General features: G+C 42.9%; 1 protein-coding gene across 5 annotated transcripts in view; it reads right to left on the bottom strand.

Moving 5' to 3' along the window:
* The window catches only part of PHACTR2 (phosphatase and actin regulator 2), a 308,396-nt gene that overhangs the window by 52,505 nt on the left and 235,357 nt on the right, over window positions 1–20,534 (bottom strand). For all 5 annotated transcript variants that reach the window (XM_083176559.1, XM_083176562.1, XM_083176564.1 and 2 more), the window contains exon 2: window positions 6,273–6,440. In XM_083176559.1, coding sequence (XP_083032685.1) covers window positions 6,273–6,440 — 168 coding nt within the window. The remainder of the gene's footprint in view (window positions 1–6,272; window positions 6,441–20,534) is intronic.

The following is a 20,534-nucleotide window of genomic DNA, read 5'->3' as shown; positions in this document are numbered from 1 at the left end:
TGTTTTCCTGTAATTCTGACACATTGCTGCTATTGATTGCATGAAAACTGGCACATTGCATATGCTTTTACTGCGATTGCGATGACCCGTGTGCTCTCATACTCCTCGCACATCAATCTGACGGGCTGCCATGAATATTTCTCACAATCACACTTGAATAGGTGCACATCGCAGTGCATTTGTACACCTGTGATGCAATTACTTGTAGGAAAGTTTATATGGTAATAGCCCATTCCACATGATGAATTGCATGTGTACAGATGTGTTGCAGATTTATCATATCAGATGGATCACAGTAGGATAGATGGCATGTGATAAATCTGATGTAAAATAAGTAGAAAATTGCAATCAAAGCCCTCCCGGGAAGCTCCTGCCCAGATTGCAAGGAAAATGCATTTAACTTATTGCTGAGAGAGATCTCATTAGTGGATGGGGCCCCCTAATTCTCAATTTTTGTTGGGCTGTATAAAGTGATTTTTGTGGCTTTATGTAGTCTAGACATTTTATAGAAAGATGACACTACAGTGTCTGATATCATAACTCTCATAGAAAAATGACAGGGTAGAGTCTGAGTACCGCACCGCTGCGGTACTCAGAAGCCGGAGCCATCTGTCTGGTTCCGGCTTCCAGGCTCTGGCTGCTTGCACGCTGTGCACCTGCCTGCAAGTTGTTCCACTACTGCCTCCTGGGTTTATATCATTTTAATAATGCGGTTTTAAACTTCCTATTCTTTGTTAGGAAACCAGCAACTTCATTGTTATTGGTGGGAGTGCCAAGTCCACCCAATTGTGTTGGCCGATATATAACTTTATTACGTTTGTCGTGGCTTATAGACAGGGGCTGGCTGGCAACTTTTAGCCTGGGGGACAAGTCCAGAGCACTGGCCCATAAGTAACAGCGCATCGTTAAATTGAGGTTTTTTGTATAAAAAATATGTATTAACCCTTTCCCGACCGGGCGTTTTTTGTTAATTTTTTTTTTTTTCCTCCTCGCGTTCAAATAAGCGTAACTTTTTTAATTTTCCGGCTATATAGACACATGAGGGCTTTTTTTTTGCGGGACAAGTTGTACTTTTTAATGGTACCATTTACTATACCGTATAATATTCTGGGGAATCAGGAAATAATTCAATGTGGGGTAAAAAGGAAAAAAAACGCAATTCCACAATTTTGCGCTGGTTACGGTTTTTTTGGAGTTCATAGTTCGTTTAAAATGATGGGTTATCTTTATTCTATGGGTCGTTACGATTCCGGTGATACCAAACTTATATAGTTTTCGTTACGTTTTACCACTACAAAAAAAATAGAAAATTTTAACTTTTTTCTAATTTGCGTCGCGTCGCCATGTTCTGCGGCTTATAACTTTTTTATTTTTCCACCTACGGACCTGGGTGAGGGCTCATTTTTTGCGGGCTGAAGTGTACTTTTTAATTAATACCATTATGGGATATGTGCGACTTTCTGATCTCTTTTAGTTACATTTTTTTGGGTAGGCGATGCGACCAAAAAACATAGTTTTGGCGTTGGGAATGTTTTTCCGTTTACGCCTTTAACCGTGTGGGATAACTAATGTTATATTTTAATAGATCGGACTTTTAGGAACGCGGCGATACCAAATATGTTTAATTTTTTTATTTTTTATTTATTTTTATTTGTGAAATGGGGAAAGGGGGGTGATTTGAACTTTTAATATTTTTTTATTTTTTTTTTATTTTTAAACTTATTTTTTTTTTTTTTTTTACTTTTACTACAAGGCCCCCTAGTGTACTTGACCAATAGGGGGCGCGATCGCCTGTACTAGGTTCAGCCATAGAGCTCTATGGCTGAACATAGTGATTTTCAGCACTTCCTATTACATCCTGCCTCAGGCAGGATGTAATAGGTATGCTGACATGGCCAGCACAGGGGTCTACATTAGACCCCTGGCTGCCATGGCAACCGATCGGCACCCTCCGATCTCGCCGCGGGGGGCCCCGATCGGCGCCGGAGGGGGGCGCCCCCCCTCCGATCAGCTATTTAAGCACTGCGGGCGCTTTGCCCGCGGTGCTTAAACGGCCACGATCGGCGAACTCGCCGCTCGTGGCCGTGAGAGCAGGTACCTGGCTGTAATATACAGCCATTACCTGCTCTCTTTCAAGCCAGCTTATACGTCATGTGTCGGGAAGGGGTTAATAAAAAAAAAAAAGATAACTGGACACCACAGGCTGCTCCCCCTGTATAATAACAGGCCATCACAGGCTGCTCCCCCTGTCTTATAAGAATAACAGGACACCACAGGCTATTCCCCCTGTATAATAATACCAGGAAACCACAGGCTGCTCCCACTGCATAATAATACAAGGACATTTGCGGGGCTCGCTTCGCTCCCCACGCTTCGGGCTCGGTGGCTCACTGCGCTCACCACACTATATAAAATCAACTCCACGCCGACATGGATAGTGGGGGTATGAAAAGGTCGTAGGACGCGTACCGCTACGCTCACCAAGCTTCGGGTTGGCGTTGATAGTGGGGGTGGCGATGGGGGTGCTTTTAACATACTAAGCACCCATTACGGTGCTTATACAATTAATTATCTTATAGGGGGCACATTTAACATTGAAAACACCCATTAGAGTGCTTATACAATTTTAAATCATATACCATTGTATATGGCATACAATGGCATACAATGCGATGGTATACAATTTAAAATTGTATAACATCGGCTGCCATCGCATCACATCGCATACCATCGTATGCCTTATGGTCTGCGATGCGATGGGCGCCGTGCTAGGAAACAAGTACCCAAACCTTTTGTACCGTGCGATGCACGAGTTCGTGCATCGCCTCACACGGTACAAAACGTACCGGGTATGGGCACCTTTAGGCTGCGGGAAAGGAGGGTTAGGGGTGCAGGGGAGGAATTCTCTCCATTAGGACGCTTGTGTCAGTACTGACCCCTGGCATTCCAACCACCAGGCATACAGATGTGACATACAGTATACTGTACTTACACACATATAAAACATACATATATACCTACATGCGCATACATATGCATATATACCTACACACATAAATATGCATACACATGTATACATGTGACCCAGGCAAAGATTGTCAAAATGGTGAGAATGGGGCTCTAGGACCCAGGAGTAACTCACCGCCGGTACTGTCAGATGTCTCTCCCTTGTAGGGACAGTTCAGCGGTGGGGCTGTAGGGCGTTTAAAGCAGTTGCTGCCACTGCATTTACACTTCTGCCCGGCGCAGGCGGGAGACTGGGCTGCTCCCGTGCTCATTGAAGATCCTCGGCGGCAAGAGAAACTTAAGGGCGGCACAACGTCATAACGGCCGCTGGAACAGAACTGAACCAAGTCAGTAAGGGGAGAGGGGGGATGATGGTGCAGCCGCCGGACTCCCTGTAGGTATCCTTATTACCCGGCCGGACACAGTCAGGCTTGCAGGTGCATGGCCGAGTGGGCAGAGGTGAATGACAAGTGGCACAGCCGCTCACTTGAATCATGTGGGCAGCGGCGCTGCTCGTCACTGCCCAATCGGCCACGCTGGAGCCGCTGCCCATAATACCTGCCGCCTCTAATCCACTGCAAATCCGGCCATGGGCGGCCTGCAACAGTACCTGCTAGAGCGGCCCGGGGGCACATGGCACCCTGTCCCCCGGCCCAGCCCGCCCCTGCTTATAGATCAAGCAGACACCTTGTTTTGCAGTTTAGATAATCAAGCCATTCTTGTGGAAAGTAAATATATAGAGTGCATCGCTGGTGATTTGTGGACCAGATACAAAGCCTATTCTTTTAGTAGCTCTCATCCTTTAATAAATGGGGCATTTGGAATATATTAGCCACCAATGAATATATAACAAAGAGCATAAATCACTAGTGGATAATATATAATATCGACTATCTACTGTTGGCTACTGGGCAAAAACCCCTATTCATGGTTAGCATTTGACAAGCGACAGCTTAATCTCTCATGGCTACTGAATAAAGCACACACTGGACAATACAAGCCCCAATCACTTGTGACTGGCAGACAATGCAGACTCCACACAATACACCATATCCAAAAAAAGGTAATAAGTCCAATAGATAATAAGGAATATAAAGAGCTACACTGTTAGACTAACTTATGTGTAAACCACATAGGGATGTAACAATTTTCATTACCGTGATGCGTACACATGCATTGCACCAAAGACTTTGTGCACTTGGACGCAAACAGTCATACCTATGATTCTAATGGATCACGTGTAGGGTTGCCACCTCCCCCGGATTTCAGGGATTCTCCCGTTTTAGGTGGCAACCCTCAAAGAGGCTTTTCCAGTCTCCCGGATTCCCCCGGAGAAGGGTGGCTGAAAAAGCCTCCAGCCCTATTTGCTGCCTCTCCCCCATCTTAAGCACCGTTGCGCCTGCCAGGCCTGCCTCTGCAGCCTGCCAGACACACTCGCGAGATGATGATGTCATCATCTTGCGAGTATTATACTGTGACAGCTACCCGCTGCTGATGTGTATCTGGCGATCATGTGCACCGAGTCCCAGACTCCAAGCATGCCCTGCATACGCCCTCCACTGCCTGACTGCCTGTACACCGAGCTGCTGGTCGCCTGCTGCTGCCACCACATGTAAGACGTGGGTGGTCCGACCACTGGTGAGTTGGACTTGAGCCTCTGCAGTGCCCCCCCACCCCCAAAAGGCCTGCCAGCTGCCCCCCACCCCTGCCTGCCAGCACAAACCCCCCTGTGGCTATATATATATATATATATATATATATATATATATATATATATATATATATATATATATATATATATATATATATATATAGATAGATAGATAGATAGATAGATAGATAGATAGATAGATAGATATCCAACTTCTTGGACCTCGGCACTCGGACCCCCCCCCCCCGCCGCGGGGTATCTTTGCTCAGTTGCCCTCTGTTCAGGCAAACAGCCAGAAATGCACTATACTGGAGGACACAGCGGCACTCTGAGACTCAGGACAAGATGTGTCTGGATGAAGGGGTGAAGTCCCCGAAACTGTTGACGAATATAGTTTCACAAGTTTTCCAAGCTATTTGAAGTCTCAGAGTGCCGCTGTGTCCTCCAGTGTAATATATATATAGCGCTTATCTCCCAATAGGACTCAAAGCGATGTACCATTGTCTTTACAGCTCGAAATACAAAACAAGCTTAACAGTAGATGTCAGTAAAATGCTTGAGTAAATAAGTACATCTTTAGTCTATTTTTAAAGGATTCTACAGTGGGGGCCTCTCGCACTGTGCGAGGAAGAGAGTTCCATAGAGTTGGAGCAACAAAATTGAAAGCTCGGCCCCCAGATGAATTCAGGGAAATTCTGGGTAGTGTTAGTAGTCCTTCAGTGGAACGTAGTAATCGAGTAGGACAGTAAGGAATCAGAAGCTGCTGCAGGTACCTTGGGCCCTGGTCATGTAGGGCCTTGAAAGTGAGTAAGCCAATCTTGAAAACGATTCGCCATTTTACAGGTAGCCAGTGAAGGGCGTAGAGAATGGGAGTTATGTGGCTGGAGCGGGGCTGGTTAGTTAATAGTCTGGCAGCTGCATTTTGTACATGTAGCTCTGTGGTGGACCGGCACTCTCGCCCGCCGTATTAGCAGTGCTCCAGTGCCTCCTGTATAATTGGTAGTTATAACTGGAAGTTAGTGGCAATCAGTCTTCAATGGTTGCAAATTTTTTTTTATCCCAAATACATGGTGCAAAAAAAGTACCAACGTTTCGGGGGTACCTAACCCCCGTTTTCAAGGTGTTCTGCACCTTGAAAACAGGAGTTACGTACCGCCAAAACGTTGGTACTTCTTTTTTGCACCATGTATTTGGGATAAAACAAATGTTGTGCCCTTTAGGGGACTCTCTGTATTATGTTGATAATAGATGTATGATGATTGTACCTATTTTTGGCTTTGTGTTGGGTACTAGGTTCTTTATTCAGATTTTATTCTGCTGGAAAATGTTCGGTGATCAGGTGGCCATACATATTAGACAACATGCCCACTTTTGAATAGACCACACCCACTTTTCCGGGCGCATTAGGATTGTAGGGGGGAATCTCCAGGAATCAAAGAGTGAGGTGGCAACCCTAATCACGGGTGTGACTATTCACATGTGCTCGCTGGCATACACACTAATCAAGTCAATGTAGTTGCGGGTGCAATGAGAGCTGTTAGAGCTGTGTATGTAACAATCAATTAATAGATTCCTGTGTGCGTATAACACCAAACCTAAAGATCATACTACCCACCTGCTGAGGTTTCACGGAACTTCTCACTGGCCTTCTTCTTTCTCCATTTCCAAGGCTTGAAGATCTTGCCTATGGAGGACAGCCTTCCTTTCCTCTTGAGAGGAGGTGTTTGATTGCCTGAATTTGGGGCATCACAGTTTGCAATCGAAGATTTGTCCAAACCATCAACTGTTGACAAAAAGTGACAGAGAGTTATTGATTGTAAATCCACCTTATGTATGTGTGAAAGTATATTTAGAACATCTTTATAAAATATGCACAATTTTCATAGCAAACACACACACACAAATATTTCCTAAATATAAAGTGCAGGACATCTTAAAATGAACCTATTGTTTGTTTAACCTGTATTTCATGCTCAATGCAATGTAATCCTGCCTAACTATAAAAAAATAAAGGGTTAAAATAACCATTTTAAAGAGTACATTATATACTGGATGCTGTACCAAAGTTTAAAGAATATTTACTAATATATTTTTTTTTTGTATCTATAGACATATTGTTAAAAACAACGGTGACTGAAGGAAAAACCTTGGAAAGGCATATGAAGGTATGCTAATGGCTACACAATATGAAACTATATCGCTGTATTGGCATACCTCCCAACATTGAGGAGGTATGAGGAGGGATGCTGCTGCGCGCCAGAAGATGTTGGGGGCATGAATAGATGCTGTGTGCATGCGCACAGCGTCTATTCACGGGTGATGGGGTGGGAGACACTCCCAACTGCCCCCCACTGCCGGCCCCAGGTGGGAAGTGGGAACATCCCCAAAAACAGAATGTTCCCGTGGAAAGCGGGACAGTTGGGGGGGGTATGATATTGTTCTTTTGAAGTTAAAGGTTTCACAAACAGAACACAAATATTCTTCTGTGAAAACTAGGAGTCAGATGAGCACACATGCATGCCAATCACATGGGACAACATGCAGCTGCAAAAACATTTCTCAAAAGCCCAAGCCCATTTTCAGACCAAAACAGAAATCAGATAGAATGCCTCCATGGTAACCAATCCCTCGAGAAAGGATTAATGATAAAGAGAAAAATGCAGTATAAATGAAAGCAGAACTAGTATCAGAATAATATACAAAAACCAAACTCACAACTTTGAATTGATCCAATTATTTTGTCCTGAGCCACATTCTGGTGTGAGCAGGACAAAGCTGTGCTGATTGAGATTAAGGGGAAAGGCCATAAGGCAAAACTATCCAACCTAAAATAAGGACAGCTGTGAGTTACGCTATATGAGGAGAAAACATTTATCAGATCCAAAAACCTGCATTTTTTGGGTTGTGTGTCTTTTCCCCATTTGTAGTGTTTGAAGGCATGGGGCCTGATTCAGAAGTGCACACAATGCTGTCACCACATCTTCATTTGCAGCAATCTGGGGAAAATATGCCACAGCTGTAACATTTATAGAGATGTCCACAGGCTGTGGACCACAGCAAGGGTCTCCGTGCCGCCACTTGTGAAGTAGTATCAGCTGAACACTTCTAAGCAACCCCATAGTTACAAAATACCAGGGTTGCCTACTTTTAAAGTCTCCTGTCCTGGAGAAGCCCAGAGAGGAGACGAGACAGTCAGCAGCAATTCGGGGGGTGGGGCCTGATGTAGAAGTAATCAAGCCCCCCCCCCCCCCCCCCCCCCCCCCCGAAAGCTGGAATTTAACACTGACGCGGGGGCGCCAGTATCCGGGAGGGCTGCCCACCTTTCCAGGGGGCCGGGTGGGGAACCAGATTATTTTCTGGAGCCTCAACGCCATTCTGGTATGGTAGGTAACCCTGCAAAATACACTTCTGAACGTAGATATCTGGGCCAGTTTATCTAAGTACGTATTTGCAGATGCAGGCTGTCATGCCCTTAACACCGTTGTTACATGCCTGAGTTTTATTCACCAATCCCTGTACCCTCCCCCTATCTGCCTATCACCTGAATTTAAAACCAGGCTGCACCCACCACCACATGACCATCCCAGCACATACATAGTATATTAAACACACCCATTTAAGAAAACAGTGTGCACACTACATCAGGACACTGGTCACCAATATCACTTTAAAAAAAATGGTTTCGACCTAGGGGTTATTAAATAACGGTTTCAAGGAGTGTCCAGCTGCTTGAAACTGTGTTCACACAGCAGGCTGGGCCAGGGTTATTGGTACGTCTTGGAGATGACATCATCCCCAAGCGCCGGTGATTCGGCTCTTGGTATACTTTTAGCATGACCCAGGTCAGATTACTGGATCACACAATTCACACAAGCTGGCCCTCTCACACCAAACCTGGACCCAAGTTGCCCTGGCAATAACCCAGGTTTGACGTTTGATGCGAAAGGATTTCTATATGATGTTAAACCAATTTGCTTTTTACAATCCAACCTATATATCTTTTTAATATAACTCTCTACTGATATACAATAGGTTGATGGGGCGAAAAGGGTGACAGGGTGAAAAGGTCAGCGGGGGTCAAATGGTTGACATGAAAAGGTAGACACATGAAAAGTAGTACGTTTTATTTATATAGCGCACTTTCTCCAACAGGACTCAAGGCGCTTTCGTTTTTCACTTTATCATCTGTCAATAAATGGTGATATCGCAATATGTTATACATGGCAGTGGGCACAACATTCCATTCAGCAGGCCAGTGGCTGGGTTATGAGTTTTATATTATAACTCACCTTACATACCTTACTTATTATGAACCAAACTGGCAACACTGCAGCAGATATTGGAAAACTGGCACAATACAACAAAGTATATGCCTAAAAAATGACGTATGCAAGACTGTGATCTTATTAAATCAAACATTTAGTACTGCAAACATTGAGGCAGATGTATGACGTAATGGGGAGAAGTGGTATCAGCGATTGCTTTGTGCACTGATACCGCTTCTCCCCCATGTATGAAGGAGCCCGATGTGCGGTAAATGACAGGGGCCCGAGTGTATGAACGGTCAGCATCACTGACAGCAGCAGGCTCGCGAAGCCCTGGCTCTGGACTGCGCTGTGGATCTCGTGTGAGAAGCGAGATCCCGCACATTCCCAGTCCAGCCGGCCGGGGGTGGAAGGAGATAACGCATCAGAGTAAACTGATGCGTTATCTCGAGGAAGGAACATTGACAAGATGTATAAACATCCCCCCTCCGGCGATATTCCCTCCCGGAGATAGCGCAACAGTGCCGCAGGGGGTCCGAAACACGTTGGTGTTTTGTGGAGCCAGGAGACCACCATCACAGACCCCCTGTTGTCCATTTTTCAGCGTTCCATCTATAGGACATTCATCCCCCCTCAAGACCCGGGTGAGGGGTGGAGACAGACGTGAAGTAGTGGTTGGAATCCTGAGTATGTGTTTTTGGATGTAACCCTTTTTAGAACTGTTTTTATCTTTGTATGGTGAATGGACCTTGGAATAAAATGCACCTGCTTTTTTACCAACAAAGACTGGAGTATTACTCTGTTGGCGATTTGGGATGAAAATACCTTTTGATGAACATAGGGCACATCCCTAAGGTGAGCATAAACTTTGAGGGGTTGGTGTAGAACCATCCAGATAAAAAGAAACTGGGAGATATTAAAGATATCTTTATGGGCACATAGGGCCTGTGATACAGGTCAGTCAGAGAGGAATCATATGTGAACCTGTTGATTTTCTATAGTGTATCAACCACTCACCCATTTCTTCCTACTTTCTTTGCTGTATTTATGAGCTGATATCAGTGAATGACTTATTTCAACGAAAGAGGAGTGAACCACACATCCTTTTAGAAAGACAGCGCAATTTATAACTCATTTAGATGCGAGCGTCTTTAGGATAGTGTGGGGTATCTGGCAGTTTAAGTTCTGTCCAGTTCCTCTATTACATTACCATGCAGCCAAAGCAGCTCATGTTTTATCCTGTACACCAATTTGTATTATAGACCAAGCTATGGGTGTCCACTTTAAGGTTTAATGATTTTGCTGCTCTTTGTGCAGTAATAAACTGCTCCTGCTCGCCAGCTATATTCCTCAAGGATACATGGACCTCTTATATGCCTGTTATAATTCCGCAGCTCTTTATTTGGTAATGAGCTACTAATGCTTGGCAGCTATGTTTTTTACAGATACATAGATATATAAACGGAAATACTGCTATTTTATGGGGTGCACTATTGGATATTATACATTGGAATATACGTACAGTAGGAGCTCATCTATCTTCCTTAGGCCATGGCTCACCATGGCTATCCTATTGTTCTCAGCTGCAATACAATACATAGAACAATAGAGTAGGGGATTAGCAGAGAAATCTTATTACTCACTTAATCCTATTATAGAGATAGATGGCAGTGGCTCCCACTGTATGAATACACTTAAGGGTAAAATAATTTTCGCTGCTCTCTTTGCAGTAATAAAGCAGAAATGTGGTAAAAACCCACTTACCGGAGTTTTTGCTGCTTTTTGATATGCAGCAAAACCCACACGGTGGGTTTTCGCTGCGAGGGGGGGGGGGTGTATCGCCAGATGCTGGCGATACCCCATAGAAGCCTATGGGCTTCTTAACGCAGCACCCACGCCGCCCTGCACAGACCCAAGCGGCCTTGCGCCGACTCCCCCCTCACCTGTGTCCGGGCAGAACAACGCTGTGCTGCCTGGACCTGTGACCTCCTCCTCTCTGCACTGTATCCTCTTCCGGGTGCAGGGAGGAGGAGGAGAACCCACACGCACGCAGCAGCCCTGGGTAATGGAGGGAGGGGAAAACTGCCGGGACTCGCAGCACATCACCGGCAACATCGCAAAGGACAGCTCTTAACGCAAGAGCTTTCCTTTTCCATAATTATCGCATATGTTAGAGCACATGCAATAATTATGTCTGCGGTAGCCAGTGATGTGTGGCGGACAGGGGGCGCGGATGTTAGAGCATTCCACCCATAAACTACTAATGCTTGGAAGCTATATAGCTGCCAAGAATTTGCAGTTTATTACTGCAAAAAGAGCAGCAAAAATTACCTTGCATCTATATGGGTAATAAAGCTGATTCTTAAAAGACATCGAATTATAAGTTACATTTCACAAAGGCAACACAATAGAATAAACACACAAGCAGCTTGTGCATCTTTGTAAAAAAATGTATTGTACATTGTTTTTTTAATGGTTTATGTGGTATTTATTTCACTTAAATGGTTTTTTAATAAAATACAATTTAAATGTATTTTTTATCTTGAGTTATTTATTTATTTATTAACAGTTGCTTATATAGCGCACACATATTCCCCCAGCTTTACAGAGAATATATGAACATATATGAATTCATATGAATCAGTCCCTGTCCCAGTGGAGCTTACAATCTATATTCCCTACCACATGTACACGCACACACAGACATTCTAGGGTTCATTTTTGTCGGGAACCAATTAGCCTACCAGTATATTTTTGGGATTGTGGGAGAAAAACTGGGTACCCAGAGGAAATTCACAAACTCCGCACAGTTAGAGCCATGGTGGGAATCAAACCCATGACCTCAGTGCTGTGAGGCAGTAATGCTAACCATTACACCATTGAGTTTATTTCTATATTCCCATCTACCAGTGCACCAGCAAGAGAGACAATCCCTTTATCCTCTTTTTTCTTCTTGTACAAATGTTTTGTCTATGGCAGCACCCCCACTCTGATTTAATTGTATTCAACACAGAAATTATAATCGGGGCTCATCAATATAATATAACATATATACAAAAAACTAGTGCAGAAGTGTTCTCAGTCCCCCTTTTTCCCCTTTCAAGCATAATGTCCATAGTTGATAGTCTCCCAACCTATCCATCCCATAGCATCAATTAAGTTAGCGCTTTTGTGCAATTAAATCTGTCTCCATCCGTGTTAGTTCCTGTCCTGTGATTCAGTTCTGCATCTGTTGGCTCTAATATTTTGAGCATCTCTCACAGAGATGTTGGCATTTTTTGCGGATATTTTGGCGCATGTCTCACAGAGATATTGGTACTCACATGGTTAAACAAGCCTTCCCTGTGCATAGGTCCTCTGTGAATCGTTAACGTTTGGAGAGAGTGAGATTCAGGGGTGGAGCTATTGTCGATGCTGGCGTCTCACAGACAGTTAGTAAGCAGCTGCAGCATAGCAACAGACAGCCTTGAGATTGGCTGCCTGTTGCTATGCTGAATGAGGGTGAAGAATACACTGAACCCAGAGTCAGACAGGTAGTGATTCCATCTGATCTGAGCACTGCAGTGAGGAGCCGGGATCAACATGTGGCATGTGCCAACCAACAATCTACGGTATAATAGAGGTTAATATAAGGGGGCCAAAGAACTTTTAATTACAGTGGACAGGGGGCTGTTAAATATTAATAATACCACAGGGTGTGGGCTGTTAAATATTAATATTCAAAAGCTCCCTCCCTGTAATATTATTAATATCACAGGGAGGCGGCTGGTAAATATTAGTAAAACTAAAGGAGGGGCCTGTTAAATAATAATAATACTATAGCCACTCACCACCTCCAGACGCCATGGCACTGTGTGGTGTGCACCAGCACCAACAGACATTTGAAATATCAAAGCTTAGGGATTGGCAGCCTTAGTTAATGATTGGCTGTTGGACCACGAGCTCTGATTGGCTCACGAGCCTGTGCCATTATTTCAAATGTCGGTTATCCTGGTATGAGGAGCTGAGCACCCACCACACAGGGCCATGGCGGGGAGTGCTCTCCTTCCCTTCTTCTCTTCTCTCCTGAACTAATGTGCCAATTCTGTAAGGGGCACTAATGTGGGCAATGTGTAAGGGACTTTACTGGGGGCATAAAATGTAATGGGTATTACATGTGTGGCATAACGCGTATTACGATGTGTAACAATGTGTAATTGGCATTACAGTGTATGTGTGGGCATTACTGTGTGTGTGTAATCTTGGCACAGTGTGTCTATTAGCCCTTTCACACCAGGTCTGGCACATTAAACCTGGTTCACCCATTATACAGCGGGTGACCCGGGTTTAACCCTTCTTATAACCTGGATCGAATTGCCGGGTTGCTCAACCCGGGTTATAAGTTTTGGTGCCTTCCCACCTCACCTCGACCTGGCTTGATACGTTATCAACCTGGCAATAACCCGGGTCAAGGATTTTTATCCCGGGTCTGACCATTTCACACTAAACCCAGGTCGCCCATTAAACATAGGATGATCTGGGTTTAACCCTTCATATAACCCAGGTTGAATTGCTGGGTTGGTCGACCCGGATTATTCAGTTTGGTGCTTTCACATTGCACCTCGACCCGGTAATAACCCAAGTTATAAATGCGATCTGAAAGTGGTATGAGGGTCTATCTGGCACAATGTGTACAAGTGAAAATACTATGTGGTAATGTAAACAACAGATACTGCTGTGACACTATCATGTGGCACACACTGTTCCCATTTTGAGTATATGGGGAGCCCAAAGCATATTTTTGTACTTGGGCCCTCAACTCGCTAGTTTCGCCTCTGGTGAGAATGTAAACTGTTTGCCACCTTTTTAATGTAATTTTCAGCATCTATGTACAGTATGTATTAATATTTTATAAAATTCTGAACTTAAAATAAATTATTATTTAACATTTGTTATGGTCTCCAGTGGCCATAACATGTTGATTATAATGGATGGTGTTAACCTTCAATGCACTGTGTGTAATGTACTGCGGCAAAACAAGTGCTTCTGGAAATGGTTTTCAAACATGTAAAACTACTGACATAAGACCAGGCTACAGGAATATCACATAACACATCTACTAAGCAGAAACAGAATGAAGCTGTTTAGAGAAAAGAAAATGCTTATCTTGTTAACTGGGAATCTCAACGACCTGTGATTTCAGAGAAACATTGGTTAATAAAATCAATATTCTAAAATAAAAGTAGGCACTACCACTGCATCTTGCCTCATTAACATTCTCTAATGCTGATACTTAAAAACCACATACCATAAGCCATGCTAAGTGGCCACTGGTAAATAATACTATTCCTAGAATATAATAGAATTGCTGGAAATAATTTACCTATCATATATTCATTTGTAATATTTCACTGTGGTTTACGTGCACTTTTTACCACATTTTACATAACCATACTGTGGCAGTTCCAAACAAGCAATAAAAAGACAATATTTTTTTCCATTGTGCCTGCCAATACATTATTTTTTATAATTCTGAAAGAAATAGACAGTACAGTTTAGCACACTCTTTTTTTCCATGAAGGAGTTACTGTTAGGTGACCTAAAATGTTTCCTTAACTGCAGCTGGTTTCCTGTGGGCTTTTTTTTTTTTGCAATGTAGCTGCACCAGGCTCAAGTGTGATATTTGTTAGTAGACACTTCTAGATACACGCATTACCACAGTCATATTTTGCGCCGGTGGTGACAAGTTTCTTCCTTCCAGACCTATTCAGAATAAACACACAAGTCACCCTCTCTTTAGATCAGGGGTAGCCAACTCCAGTCCTCGAGAGCTACCAACAGTTAATGTTTTCCAGAGCTCCTCACAGAATCACAAGTGAAGTAATTAGCTGCACATGTGAATCATTTATAGGGCGGTATTCAATGAGGCTGATTCGCCAGGTTTTTATGGCGATTTTGTGCTGTAAGGCGAATTTCTGACTAAAACGGTGAATCACCCTATTCAATGAGAAGATGGCGAATACATTTCAAGGTTTTTTTCCGCCATGATTCACCGAGTAGCAAATCGCTATCTTTTTATGGTGAAGTGGAAGGTGAACTTTTAAAATAAAGTGTTTTGTTTTTTACAATTGGTGTCAAAAAAACTGGAATTTTATTCTGAGGAGGGGCAGGAGCCCACCTCCCCCCCACAAACGTTCTGGGGCAGGCAGGGAGACTTCCATCTCCCTGCCTGCCACCGTCCTCAGGCTCCCTGCGGCGTCCGCCGCAGGAGCTCAAATTCGCCAGTCAGGGGCAGCGAGCCCCTGACTCGTTGAATACCGGAGCTGGCGAGGCTCCGGAACGCAGCGAGCTGTGGCGAATGTGCAGCGAATCCTAAACAGGATTCGCTGCACGTCGCCGGTATTCACATTGAATACTGCCCATAATATATAGATTGTAAGCTTGCGAGCAGGGCCCTCCTACATTTTGACTGTCTGTAAATACCCTGTTTTGTTTCACTGTCTGCTATTGTAAAGCGCAACGGAATATGCTGCGCTATATAAGAAACTGTTAATAAATAAATAATAAATAATGTTTCAGTGAGTAATGAATAAACCTGTGCCCCAGCTAGCTGATCTAGAAAATGTGAACGGTTGGTAACTCTCAAGGACAGGAGTTGGCTACCACTACTTTAGATTATTCTGTAAATTAGATATCCGTAGGAGTTTGCCATCATTGACAATATCCTCAGATTGAGCTCTTATATGGACAACAAAGGACGTTACTAGCTATCTGCGGGGGCGTGCATAACTAGTTATATAGTGTATACACACTTAATGACTTATGAATTTTCATTAGGAATGGTCGTTTTCAACAAATTTGTTTGAAATGTCATCTAGTCAGGGGCGGATTTAGGGATGACGGCACCCCTAGGCACAACAATAACGCTGCCCCCCCACCCCCTGTCTAAGTATATATATTTTTTATTGATTACTTATAAGACCTGATTTGATAATAGCCAATATAAAGGATTTATAAAAAAAAAAAGCCACTAACTGTGACATGATCTTTTATTATGAATACATAGTTACTAAGGAAGACAGTTTACAGGGGCAGTATCTGCAAGTGCTATCTATTTACACTCTATTTGAGATGGAATATAGTACAGTACAGTGGATATTTTGCAGTTATTGGTACATTTTGGGCTGACAGTACCATCACAGGCATCCAAGTGCCACCCCCAAACTTGTGCCGCCCCCAGGCACGTGCCTAATGGGAAATTCGGCTCTGCATCTAGTGTGTACCCAGCTTTAGTCCAAAATTATTTTTTAAGACTATTTTAGGTTGCCAAGTATTATATAGAAAATTCTGGGCCTGTGATACATGACATGATGTAATCCCCACTTTTGGGACACTAATTACAATATGTCCATACTATCCCCCTGACAGCGAAACTAACAACAGACTCTTTATTCCACCCTTACACATGGGGCGACTTCAGCCCAATGCTGAGCGATGTAGTTTAGTACAGATTGCTCAGCACAAATCGCTGACACGTGCTATGCAACAGCGATGTGTGGATCTGTGCTGAGCGAGCTGTGCTGACCAGTGTTCTCTGGTGGGAAAACTGGCGATCTGACTAGACCTTAACTATATGTAGTCAAGTTCTAGTCAGGCCATGACGATGTGTGGGACCACAAATTACCGCATACGCATGGGACAAGTCGTGCTAAATTTCTAAGCTATCTAGGCATTTCTAGTCATTACTAGCTACTGACTACACCTTCCAACCAGTGACACTATTAAACAAGTTCATTCCATTGTGAAACACCTGGGTATTAGCGCCTACCATCACTGGGCAAAGGAGAAGCTGATGAAAGGTATACAGTCAATAGTGGGGCAGATGTAACATGTGCAGAGAGAGTTAAATTAGGGTGGGGTGTGTTGAAACTGAAATCTAAATTGCAGCGTAAAAATAATGCAGCCAGTATTTACCCTGCTCAGAAACAAAATAGTTCACACAAATCTAACTCTCTCTATACATGTTACATCTGCCCCATCTGCAGGGCACATGGTTTTGCCCGTTTTGAGAATAAATTTGTACTGCGATGAGATCTGAATAAGGGCCAATGTAAAGAGCCTTGGAGAGAGATGGAGATAAAGTACCTGCCAATCAAACTTCTAATTGCCATGTTACAGTATGTGACAAATTACAGCTAAGTGGGGTACACACTTGATAATATGAATGTTTTTTTTTCAGATTGTGATGCGTAGGAATAACAAAACGTTCATAACGCCAGGTGTGCATGCTGATTATGTGCGCTCCTGCGTGTCATGCTATGGAATACAGCATTGTCCCGGCCCTGTTACGGAAGGCGCTCCCTTGTCAGGTCCCACCTGCTGCGATGTTCGCTGAGTACACACATCGCATAGTGTGTACCTAGCATTAGGATCTGATTGTCAGATACTTTACTTTTCTTCAAGGCTTAATAAATAGACTCCTTAATAACATCCAGTTGGCTGGAGGCAAAACTCCACTTTACATACGTCCGAACCATTTCCAGCTCTGTGACATTTCTACAATCAGATGAATCAAACATATATGCACTGCACCACACCTAGTACTAACAACGTCGTGTATCGCATGCTGCCTTGCCGAGCCGTGTCATATAATAAGTAACCCAGTGTATTCATGGATCACACAGGCAAGACAGCAAGTAAGCTACATATACATATATGTTTATTACATTTTAAAAGTAGCAAATTACAATATAGCACAATAAACTGTAGTAAAGTAATTGGCAAGTTAATCACCACATCTTCCTTGTTCAGATCCTTCCCACACCGTGTCCCTGGAAGAAGCAGGACTACAAGTGATACATATGGTATCACAGCGTTTAGAGTGCTGGCAGTCATAATACTGACCCCGGCATCCCAACCCTCTCCCCTACCCCTAACACTCCATTGTAGGAGCCTGTCCATAATGCTCTTCCCACACACCCTGACTCTAACTCTCCCATTTAGTGCCTAACCCTAACCCCCACACCCTGCCATCCAAACCTAACCCCCACCCCACCTTCTAAGCCACTCTTCTTGGTGCCTAAACCTACCCCCCACTCCACCCCGCAACCTAACCTTAAGTCCCCCCACTAGTGCCTAAACCTCCCCCTCCCCTTCTTGGACCACACACTCAGCTGCTTGCTTACATACCGATCGGGATCCTGGCTGCTGGTACCCAGGATGTGCAGTTGGGATGCCAGCATTGTTATACCGAACGCCAGGATCCGGACTGCAGAGATGTTAACTGCATCCAAACTACGCACCTCAAATCCTTACCAATGTCAGTAATAGCAACCACAATATTCTGCAGAATCGTGGAGTTCCCTAGTTCAGTAGCCTAACAATGCCAACGCCTTGAATCTTTAGGCTCTTTTACATAGGGGGTTATTCAGGCCTTTTTTTAGCATATGGCGCAAATATAACTTGTGCAGAGAGCAATCACATTTTCTTCAATATTATTTTGATTGTTCAAAAACAATGGTTTGATTGTTACAAAACTACATTTTGGGCCAGTTTGATGAAAATAATGAAACTGGATAAGCGGGTCTAAACATGTGTTACCACATAAGCCCAACTCCTAGATAAATATCTTCTAAGTAAACAAATAATACAAAATATGTACTTTTTTGTCATTAATGAACTTTGCTGAACTGAAAGACGTCTTATCTGTCCTATCAGAAGTAGAAGAACCTTTCAATTGAGTAACACATTGACCCATCCAGCTGTAGAAAGGACATCAACCGAATAAGTTCATTCTGCTTTCACATTTCTATTTAATAGAAGTATATTTTTTGTGCTAGTTTGTCATCATCCAAAAGGCCTCAAACTCTGATTGTTATGGAATTGCTGCACAATGCCAAATGGCTTGCACTTGTCAAGAACAATACTTTACTAGTGCTAAAATTAAAGTCTTCCCAGCCTTGAGTTCATGAGAATATACATATTCATTTCTTACACACACCAAATCTGCTGGTACTAATGCTCTCAACATGCACCTAGGATAGATGAGTGGTGGAAAGGCAAAGGCAGGGTTTTTTAATCCGTGTAGAGAAAAAACAGCGGATATAAATTGAATAAATGATATAATGGGCGAAATGTAATAGGATAAGAGATTCAGAAAGTGAGAGGTTTGGTAAGAAATCTCCATTTTTTTAAAGCGGCAATCATTTACACTGCAAAACCAGTTTGATTTTTAAGTGTAAATAATTGCCGTTTTAAAAAACTGGAGATTTCTTACCAAATCTCTCACTTTCTGAAACTCTCATCCTATTTAATGTCAGCCATTGTTTCTATGAAGTCCCATCATAAGAGTTTTTTTTGCATTATGGTACAGTATAAGGCATGGGTCTGCAAACTGTGGCCCTCCAGATGTTGTGAAACTACAAATCCCAGCATGCCTTGACACAGTTTTGCTATAAGGCTATAAGGGAGTGTTATAACTGAAGCAAGGCATGCTGGGATTTGTAGTTTCAGAACATCTGGAGGGCCACAGTTTGAAGACCCATGGTATAAGGGGTCAACAGTGCCAAGGTCGATAACAAAACGTTAAACATGCACAAGGTCAATATAGACTAAATGTGGGCAAGGAAATGGTCAACACATGAAAAGGTTGACAAGAGTTTTCAATGTTTTTGGTGTCAACGTCCAGATTTCATCATGTGGACCATAAATTTGTGTGCCGCTTGGATGGTAAAGTATGATGTCCAAAAGAACTCATGTCAACCTTTTCATGTACAGACCAATGCCATGTCAACCGTTTGATTGTGTAGACCTTTTGTCTATGTCAACCATATGGTGTCAACCTATTGACCAGATACATTTTTGATGGAGCATTTTCAATTAAATAAGTGGAGGGCTTGGTGAAGGACGAAATATTAACAATTTAAATAAATGCATTACTTAATAAATACAATGACATTTAATTTAACATGGAAAACTCATTAAATTAGGCATCCAGTTGTCCACTCTTCCCTATAATACAAGGTTTGAAACCATGACCCTCAAAAAGGCACAACAGTTTTTAAAGACTACTATATATGAGCACAAGTACTCAAATAAGTTCCTCATTTATTTTAACTATCTGTGCTCTAGCATGGTTATCATTAAACCTGGAATGTCCTTGAGGATTAATGTTGTGAATACACTGGTTTAATAAGAGCATGCATTATTAGAAGGGTGGTGCTTCTCTTTTCTGCAGTAGTGAGCTCGTGCAGGAGCGTACATACTACAAGACATAAGAAAGGATAATGATGCTAAAGTATACTACTGTAAATGACTGAAAATGTATCAAACCTTTGAGAGAGATTAAAGTAGAGAACTTGGCCATAGCATCTATTAATCATCATGTTTATACATCAATTAATGATTTCTTTTTTTATATTTCACTTAATATTCACTTGGTATTTAAACTAATTTGTGTCTCTCTTTTCCTCATGTACCAAATACATTATAATGCTGCATAACATAATACATAAATAGTTCACCACTATAGAACTAGTAAACATTCACAATTAGCTATCAATTGATACTCAATAAGCAGAAACCAGCACTGATGAAGCAAGCATTGCGAAACGGCCGTTTGTGAATCCCACCAT

The sequence above is a fragment of the Crinia signifera genome, chromosome 3 (assembly GCF_055691185.1).
Source record: "Crinia signifera chromosome 3, ASM5569118v1, whole genome shotgun sequence".
Classification (NCBI taxonomy): Eukaryota; Metazoa; Chordata; class Amphibia; order Anura; family Myobatrachidae; genus Crinia; species Crinia signifera.
This window is presented reverse-complemented; position numbering and strand designations above follow the sequence as displayed.